At 44.6% G+C, this 10,071-nt stretch overlaps 1 protein-coding gene across 1 annotated transcript; it reads right to left on the reverse strand.

Moving 5' to 3' along the window:
• Positions 1–659: 659 nt before the first annotated feature.
• Positions 660–9,329, reverse strand: LOC146802501 (zona pellucida sperm-binding protein 3-like). Its single transcript, XM_085622091.1, has 9 exons — positions 8,915–9,329; positions 3,657–3,778; positions 3,370–3,473; positions 3,094–3,271; positions 2,391–2,511; positions 2,222–2,313; positions 1,956–2,050; positions 1,261–1,371; positions 660–805 (listed from the first exon to the last, which is right to left on the reverse strand). The coding sequence occupies exons 1-9, from the start codon at positions 9,290–9,292 to the stop codon at positions 690–692; spliced, it is 1,317 nt and encodes a 438-aa protein (XP_085478217.1). The 5' UTR covers positions 9,293–9,329; the 3' UTR covers positions 660–689.
• Between the last annotated feature and the right edge of the window lie 742 nt (positions 9,330–10,071).

Below are 10,071 nucleotides of genomic sequence, written 5' to 3' on the forward strand. Positions count from 1 at the left end.
ACTATCTTTTATTTTGTTCAGAACCTGACAGATTAGAACTTTTAACTCAGTAAATTTAGAAAAAGGCAGATTGAGGCGCAAGCTTCCGCAGATACTTCAGGCCCGATCAATCTCCTAACAGCATGTGGGGGTGAAGCATATATCTACTGGATATAATAAGTAGAATTAAGTTAGACTACTTCTTACCTATGGTTAAATCATGTCGCTGTTACATTACAAGCAGATTATTCTGCTTGTGAACTCAGTCCAACTGTTCTGCCCCCACAAGATTAGGGGGAAAAAGTTTAATAAAAATAAGAAAAACCTCATCTTGAAACTGGTATAATCATACAAAGACAGTCTACACAATCATAGTTAAGAGGCTGTCTCGAAGAAGCGTTCAATGGCAGCAAAGTCAACTCTGGACAGTATCTCTGTAGGCAAAACTACTGCGACACTTATTGATATCCGTTGGGATAGCCATCACCTACTGATGGGACATAGGCAAGGGCCCGGACTTCTTCCCTTGCCTCAAGTAAAACGAGTCAATTCACTGACATTAATGGAAGAGGAAGTGCCAGCCCCAACCCCACAACCTCATGCACGATATACATATCAGATTGCCACCAAAGCACAACTCCTGCTTAGGGTATCCAAGGACTACAATAAGCACAGATGAATGCAGGTCAATTCAGCATTTATTTTACAGATCAGGCAGAAACCAGACGTCTCTTGTACATAACAGCTCCCAAAACTACCGAAGACAGCATGACCGCAGACACCACCAAGATAAGGCCCAGGAAAGTCCAGGGGTCTATGGAAGCACCTACGAGGAGAAAAAGAAAAAACAATTATTAAGAGACCATCCTTCACTAAAGGATCATTCCACCACCTCAAAGTGGCAGAAAAGAAAATGGCCTCCAACCAGACAAACGCTCCAGATTCCTCCACATGCTTCACCTTAAACAGATCAATTTAGTGCCTACACAGCGCATACCAGTGAAGTTAGTTCAAGCGCGATTTCAGATTTGAGTCAAATTGGATACTTTATTAGCAACTCAAACCAAAGGGGCTTGGCAATTCAGAGAAGATTAGAGCAAAATAAATGTTATTCTCTTACAGATGCTACACCTTAGAAGAGCAGCCTTGTAGGCAAGAACCCAAGACATGGATATTAGAGCATTCAGGGAGGAAGCATTAGGTTAGAGACAAAACAGTGACAGCTCCAGAAATCACTAAAGTACTGTTATCACCACAAGCTGTTTCTATAAAAGCACATACTTTTCAGAGTCTTCATTTCAGCCTCTTCTTCAATAATACTGGGGAGAGCCTTCTGTCCCTGAATGGTCAGGGGGCCTAGTACAGCAAACTGGGCTCTATTAGCTTCAGCAGCTACCAAGGAAATGAAAAAAGTGCATGTTACCATGAGTTATGTGCAGCCTATCGAGTCAATTCACAAACAAACTTTTAGATCTTCAGAGAACGAAAAATAACCTGGTGTTTACACAGTCAAGAAACATCACAGCAAGACAATCTATTGATTCACAACTAAAGCAAGCTCTCCCAACATGGTTACTAGTAAAAATTTGGGGTGGAGGTAAAGAAAACAAAAGACACCCCAGTCCTTAAAATGGAGTCACCAAGTCAAAAAAGAAATTGAGATAGCCAGGAGTCAAGGGGAGCAGGGATAGAAGGCATGGGCTGGATTACGTTTATCTTCTAGCCTTACTGATAACTCCTATCTACCTGAAGGAAATAGATGCAGACATCTATAGACAAGCTGAGAAATAGTTGTGCATTGCAGGTCAATAGCACTGAGCAGAGCAAACCTGAACTATATTGTCTAGAGAAGAGTCTAAGGACACTGCAAGTTTCTATGAAAGGCCACTTTGCAGCTTATTGAAAATGTTGTACTAGGTGTAGTTTTAAGGACTCCCTTAGAGTAGATTGATCAACATTGCAATTTCACACCTCACCTAACTTAGGAAAGATTCCCCTTTTCCTTCTTGCACCACAGTTGACTGCATCACAACATCTGCAGATTCCACTCTGACCTTCCAGTGGAAGCCAACTGCAGAGGAAAGATACAGCATAAGGTCTACTGGAAATAAAGCCATTCAGGTCCACAAAGCCAAAGACCACCAAAAATAGTCCACCTCCCCACACTGCACAACACCAGAAAAAAAAAAATATGCAATGGGCAGTAAGTACTCTCCCAATGTTGCATCATACAACTACTCACCCATTATTAGTTTTGCTGTATGAGCACGCCTTGCTTGTTGGACTTGGATCCTGAATGGCAGGCACCACTTTCAGATTGCATGTGATGTAGATCTATTGGGAGGCAGAGGAGTTGTTACAGGATTCATGAAAAGGCTAATTGTGCCATTGAGATCAAAGTTTAAACTCACCTGCGATCGGGTATCTGCAACAAATCTAAAGGCATCCACCGTGAACCTGAGTTTGTCCAGTTGGTCCCTTGGTGCTACGAAGGCGGAAGAGGACTCTGCAAGCTTCCCGTCTAGCAAGCATCTAGAGAAGGATACAGACTTCAATAATACTGAAAGGTTCCAAGCACACCAGATTCTGTGAGTGATATTGCTATGGATTTTGAAGTGTTAAGTACACAGATTAAGAAGATCAAATTGTGATGAAGAGCCACAATTTGAGACAGTGAGTTGAAGTTTAGGACTTCCATACAGCTCCCTTCCCAGCACAAACTGTGGAATGCAAGCATGAGCAAATGGATTAACTGGAGGGTTTAGAATAGTGTATTTTGAGAGAATATTAAGGCTACATACCACGTGACAAAAAAGCCAAGTTACAAAGAGGCCTTTTAGGGCACCCATGCAAGATCTGGCCAACATACTGGATGAGGATGGGTTTATCAATGTCCACACAACCCTTATTTGGTGATCAGGATTCTGATTCAGCCAAACACTACTGAGTAGTCAGCAGCTGTGGTGAAAGCAAAATGGAAGTCCAGTTTCAGGAGTGCTGCATGTATAATACTCTAAAGTAGTTTTTCAACATGAAGTACGACAATGTTGCCAGATCAACATTTTTGATTTGATAATAGGTGGACCCAAACCTACAGCCTTAAGCATCCTTTACCCATTGTTTCCAATGATGTTGTATCTTGGGCTGGAGCTCATATCTGGATTCAAAGTGGCCACACAGCTATCTACAAAGACCCTCAAAGCTACATGGCTTCCGGTCTGGACAGAGGCTTCGATGTTGAAGACATCTCCCAGCTGGAAAGTTGTGTTGTTCCTGGCAGAGCTCCAATCACCTGTAGATTGTGACAAGGAACAGGATATCAGCAAATACAGTTGTTGGGGAGGGGGCTCGAGAGAGACCATCATCCAATCTTTTGTCAACCCAACCTACCGTTCATCAGGGTCAATAAAAAATAGAGACTCTCCTCTGCATAGATGGTGGAACTGAAAGGGACCCAAGTGGGATTGATGGCATTGCTGCTCACGTTTCCATTCCTGCAAGAGTGATCAGACCAAGGATACCTCAGTAAACATGTATATAGCATAATTAGGATATTCACCAAAAGTTATAACTTCATATTTGAGGTTTGCGATAAGCAGTTGCAAGGTGTCAGAGTACATTGCATGCTTGGCTGTGAAGCCATATGGGGTGAAGTGTAGAGAAAACTGCTTCCTTACCTCGGATAAACACAGCGAACAAGGACTGAAGTTGGATTCGTTCTAGTAATCACTCTGCTGATGATGGAAGGAGTTGGGTTGTAGGTTAGAATGGAGCTATAGATCAAGGAGTCTGGGGTTACCTGCAAAAGAGCAGTAACATTTTTGTTCAACTTGACATTCCAAACGATTAGTAATGTGGTCCAAGTAAATTAAGTAGAGGCATGTCAGTTAAAAGGCAAACTTAGAAGCAGAGGACTTGATAAACCGTGGAAACTAAAAGTTAACCAGTCTTAGTGGCTTCGAGTCCCAAGTGGTAAATGGGACTGGAAAGCAGGGGATATTGGAGGAGAATGTGCCCAATATTCACTGTAATTTTGAGCAGCAAGGACCAAAACCTTCATATGTTCACACTATTATCCACATCCTTTTGCTAAGTATTAGTGCCCAATAGGTTACCAGTGTTCTTACAGGATGCTAGTAGTCACTAGAATTAAGGTAATGGATGCTTTTTCGTTACTGTAAGTCAATAGGCAGCAGTGAACAGCTGTGCAACACTAAATTGCAGTAGTTAGTGGCAGAGTTAAGAGGCCTAGTAAGAATTCCATAGTCATCTTAACCTCAAGACTGCATGGTCTCCAGCCCTACACCACATCAAACGACTACTTTATAATACAAGGGATGCAGACACTAGTGTCCGCACCCTTGCCATGGGAATCAGGAGAGCAACTAGATCTGAACTTTGGGGGGGTTGGCCCCCCCCCCCCCCCCCCCCCCCCAAGACACCCAGGTACGGCCATCTTGAGCTTCGGTAGCAGCTTTTATGATCGCCAAAAGACTCCTCCCCATAACCTTTGCCAACATGAACTCCCTCACCACTACTCTCCAACAGTGCACCTCAATCTCTCCATAACCCCTTTCTGATATACATTTTTTTTTAAAACTTTGATTGTGCTACTCATTCAGAAATGCTACCTGCATGGTACACATTCTTTGGAGCAGGGACATTAACCCTCTGCTCTACTTGATGAGCCAACTGCCACAAGACAAAATTTTGCACTCACCAGTAGGAACATTAATCTCCAGAGTAATCTGTACATTTTTATTGTTACCTGATGTAAAAGGAAGTTTGTGTGCTTTTAAACCCCCCAAAAAATGTAAATAGTGAACCCCCTTATTGTAAACAGGCGCAGCTGCACTGGTTGCAGCATCTAATGCCAGATCTGCTCCCAGGAATGGGGCAGAACAGGCATTTCCAGAAAAGTGTCAGAGCTAACCTCAGCCATTGAGGAAAAAGATCTGTGTAAGTGGTGGGATACTTCTCCCAAATGCTAGTAAACAAAACCGGTTAAAATTTAAGAGGATTTAAGGGAGAGTACACATCTCACCTGATAAGCTTCTTTAAACTTCTGGGATCAAAGTTGCTAAAATGCCACAGACAAAGGGCATTCGTGAAAAACGTCAGGACTTTCATGGTGCACCAGGGAAGCTTGGCCTTTCCTAGGATAGATCTCATTTTTTCCTAATGCTCAATTCAGAAATTACGGCCACTATACCAAGGTAATCGTTTTTTCATGGGTGAGCCCCTTATGCCAATGAGTACATTCAATATGCTAGCACCAGAAATGTACCATGGATTCTTCAGCCACAGTCATGGATACCTCTAAAAAGGTAGAGCATTTTGCCATGGTCACCCCCTATAAAATCAGTACAGGAAATCATGACAAGAGTTACCACAAATATCAGTTCCAAAATTTTGCTATGGATCCACCCCATATGCTAAGAATTAAGTGCATCATCTCAGGGCCTTCAAACTGGTATGGTGGTGCGAGTTCTGTGTCCATGCCACTGGGTATGACTGAGCTAGTGACTCACACAGTTTGAGTCCCCACAGCCTACGACGGGGTCTGAATAGGAGCAGGTCAGGAACCGCAGTTTGCCAAAGGCAACACCTCCCATCCATATGCTGTTAGTGCCCTTGTCCACAAAGCAAGAATAACTTAGTATGCCAGACCAACAGCACACTTGCATAACCCACATTCTCACGATCTCTCGAATTCTATTGTACATGTGTACTGTTACTCATACAGAGACACTCATGCTTCCATTAGTCAATCTGCTTTTCAACCGTCACAGTTTAAATATGAAGCGGTGCAGCTTGTGGTGCCCTAAAGGCATGGTGCAGGCAGCGGCTCAGTGACGGTCGTCCAACTGCATCGGTGAGACCAGGGCTGCGATGTGGAGTAAGGCGGTGCTTGATGGGGTTCTGGCAGGTCAGAGTGCAGACAACAGGGCTGGTCAATGTTCGGGCAGGCAGCTACTGTCTGAGGTCTAGGTGGCAGAGTGAAGTGAGGTGGTGCAGTGTCCACAGGATGTGGTTCAATCAGCGGATTAGAGACAGTCATCCAGCAGCATCAGTGAGACCAGGGTTGCAATGCAAAGTGCGGTAGTGCCTTCAGGACATGGAACCAGTGACAGACTAAGTGACTGAGTCGGCTGCTCTGATCTGTGGTGACTGGAACACATGGTTCCAGAGACATGCCCAGAAGGATGGTGAAGTCTTTGCTGTTCCTGAGACTTCTTGAACAGGGGGCAGGGTGAGTGACAGGAGTGCCAATGTGAGTGCACAGGCCACTATAGGACGATAGGGACTGCAGGGTGACCGATTTGATATAGATGTTTGGGTGCAGGGAAAGTGCAGAGTTGCAGGAATGAATACATGGTGAGTGATTAGCTTGTTTGAGTGAGATTGAAGCGTGAGCAGCTAGCAAAGTGTTACATGAGTGCAAGGCAAGTAGTGTGCTCATGTAAGTGGAAGGTTAAATGTGTGAGAGCATAGTGAGTGGTGCGAATACAGTGTTATCACTGAAGTGCAGGGTGATCGGTGTGCTTATGTGACTGCAGGGTGAATGGCATGAGTTTAGGGCGAGTGGCATGACAGCATTGTGGTCACTGAGTGCAAGGTGAGTAGTTTGCTCGGGTAAGCGAGGGTAAAAGTAGGATGAACATGTGAGTACGGGGTAACAGCGTGAATTCGGTGTGACCACTGAGTGGTGTAAGTGACAAGTGAATGGAGCATCACATGCATGCAGGATGATCAGTGTTCATGTGTGAGTGCAGGGTGTGAGACGGGTGAATGGTGCAAGAGAATAGTGAGTGCACGCTAGAGCCCTTTTAGCTGTAGGGTGGAATGAGAAATACTAGGAAATTCTGCATTGGGCAGTATGGTCTTCACACAAGCAATTTAAAAAGCACGTCCTAGAGATTAGGCTAGCCAGAACGGTATGTTGCAGTAATAACTTGCCTCACAGATTACAAAACAAAAATCCTCCCATCTCACATCCGTCCTAGACCTCTTACTTTAGAAAGCCTTGAACATTTCATTGCGTTTGTGTACTATCACTATGAGTTTACTCTTAGCAAGCGAATGAAAAACTTTTCAGTGGAGAAAAGCGAGCGTTGTAAATTCTGCTTTTAACTGCGCGATAGTTAATTGTTGGGACAGCAGTGGAAGCGCAGCTGTCCCAAGAGCATTTGCTCCCTTTGCACACAGTCCTTTAGAAACTATGGGGCATATTATCAAGCCTGGCGATAAAATTATCGCCGCTTTAGCGGCAGAAAACTGCCGCTAAAACAGAGAAAATGGGCTTGATAATGTGCTCTATGGAATTCCAATTGAAGCCCATGTTAGATGTCCTTCACATTTAACATGGGCTTCAATTGGAATTCCATAGAGCATATTATCAAGCCCATTATCGCCGTTTTAGCGGCAGTTTTCTGCCGCTAAAACGTCGATAATTTTATCGCCTGGCTTGATAATATGCCCCTAAGGGGTATATCAAGGGCTTTATCTCAGCTTTTCTGGCTTTAAAAGCGGAAATAAAACCAACGCCCCATCAGCAAGAGGGTGCTAACATGCGTATTCTCTGTTAGCACCCTCTTTTAACAGTGGCGGCTCAAAGGAGTGCAGAGGGGCGGGGGCAGGGTAGGGGGTAGTAAACGTCTGCTAGAGCCGAATGGAGTTATGGACGCGCAATGTAAATTGTTTTATTTACTTAAGACCATATTATCAAGGAACAGCGATAATATCGCCGCTTTAGCAGGAGGAAACTGCCGGTAAAGCGGCGATAATGGGCTTGATAATACGCCCTTGTGAATTCCCATAGAAGCCCAGGTTCACACCAGAACCTGAGCATCTATGAGAATTCACAAGGGCATATCAAGCCCATTATCGCCATACTTGATAATATGCCCCAAAATCAGCTATCTCCAAGCTTTGGACAAAAAGAAAGTGATCTCAATATGAAGGGTTCAGTGGGCAACTCAGGCCTTGGAACTCCAGTGCTACCGCACTATGAGGCATATTATCAAGCCAGGCGTTACAATTATCGCCGCTTTAGCGGCAGAAAACTGCCGCTAAAACGGCGATAATGGGCTTGATAATATGCTCTATGGAATTCCAATTGAAGCCCATGTTAAATGAGAAGGACATCTAATATGGGATTCAATTGGAATTCCATAGAGCATATTATCAAGCCCATTATCGCCGTTTTAGCGGCGATTTCCTGACGCTAAAGCGGCGATAATTTTATCGCCTGGCTTAATAATATGCCCCATTGACAGCTACACTCCTGACACAGCTGTGCTCTCCCAGAATCAGCTGGGCCATGTGAACGGTCTCTTGCCGCTAAAGTTAAAGCGCGAGTCGGGGGATGCACCCTGCACTACCCAGAGAACTTCCACGTTTCTCCCACAAGTCACTGCATGTCTAACGTAGTTCGGATTATCCCCTGTGCATCCTGAGATTTGAAGGGCAGATTTCACGCGATAAACAGGAGTACAAGTTTTAGGAAGCACAGGAAAAAAACCGCACGATGAACTACTACTCCACTGGAAGGGGGGGGGGGGGGCGCGCGGAAAAGAACCTGAAAAAACTCAAGGTAGAAGAAACCAGTGTACATCCCATATGTTTGGCAGCAAAGATTTCTGTGCGGCCTTATTCAAAACTTAGATCTAACCTACCCCGTGCACGCGGACCACAGCAAAAGATCTTCTGTAGAAAGTTGTTTAGAATATAAGCACCACAAAGATATCACCTCTTGGTTGTGGAGGAGCGTGTCGAGTAAAACGGGGGGGTGGGGGTGAAAGAGAGGAATAAGGGGTCGTGAAGTCGTTAAGAAAAGTTCTGAATGGGCTGAGAAAATTCAAGAAAAAAACCCATAAAGCAGAAAAACACTAAAATAACCCCCATCCATTATCTGGGTGATGCGTGAACTCACCTGCAACGTGTTGCCACAATCTTGAAGGCCAATCTGAAAGGTGATCGTGTTGTTTGCATTGAGGGTTGTGTACTTGCAAAAAGCCGCCCCCAACCTCAGGTCGGCAGCCTGGATTAGTTTACCAGTTCCGAAAAGGTCTCTCTGGACTGTGACCACCATGGCGGCCTCCTGACACTGCATGGTCACCGGGCTCCAGTCGGACACATCACGGCTCCCTGCCTCAGTCCAATGGCCACTCAGGGCGATGCCTGGTGCAATACGACTGCCCGAATATCCCCACTGGAACCAATCTCTCCCAGGGTTTCGCCTCCCTGGACTAGAATTGATACCCTGAATCAAAATACAAAGAACAAACCCTAAACCAGCCATACACCCCATGACAACGACTACACGAGAAACAAATGATGAAAATAAATCACCCAGCTCCCTCTCGTTTATATAGTGTTCCAGTTGTCCAATGACGAGCCTCCCAGGTAATGCCCTGCAGGTGCGCACCGTTGCCTAGCCCGACTGCTGAGAAAAAATATACGAGTCCGGGCTCCTCGGAGAACAACGCGCTCACCAGGCGTGAGGCACAGATTTAAAGAGATCTCTACCTCTTAAAAGATAGTTACATTGCCCTCACGGAAACCATACGCATGCTTTAAACAAATTGGCATATAGATCACGTAGTCCCTCATAGGACTACACATCTATTGGTACATGCAGGTAAAATGAGAAATGCTTTCATGGGAGGTTAAATTCAAGACAGAAATAGTTGCTCTAATAACGATCATATATATATTCTGAACAAATATACTACAAGTTCCAGCATGCTTAATGCTGCTGGCTGAAAAGCACGACTGGCAAACAGCCGCTTTTATGTCTTATAACTAACTGACAGCTATTAAAATATGCAGCATGTATTTTACAGTGCGATAGAGGAAGCATTAGTGAGGGTACAATAGTTGGCCTGTAGTCATCAGTTGCATAAAGGAGAGCGACAGTTCCCTGCTAACGTTTTTCGGTTAAGAGAAAACGAGAGTGCGCGCCATAATATAGTGACACCAACGTCTTGTTGTGTGGGACAGCACAAATTTTAGACTAGGAGATATAGAGGGGCAGATTTAAATTGAAAGTGACTCAGTGCGTGCTTCAAGCCATTTGGCTGCGCTGCA

Source organism: Triturus cristatus, chromosome 8 (genome assembly GCF_964204655.1).
Source record: "Triturus cristatus chromosome 8, aTriCri1.1, whole genome shotgun sequence".
Taxonomy (NCBI): Eukaryota; Metazoa; Chordata; class Amphibia; order Caudata; family Salamandridae; genus Triturus; species Triturus cristatus.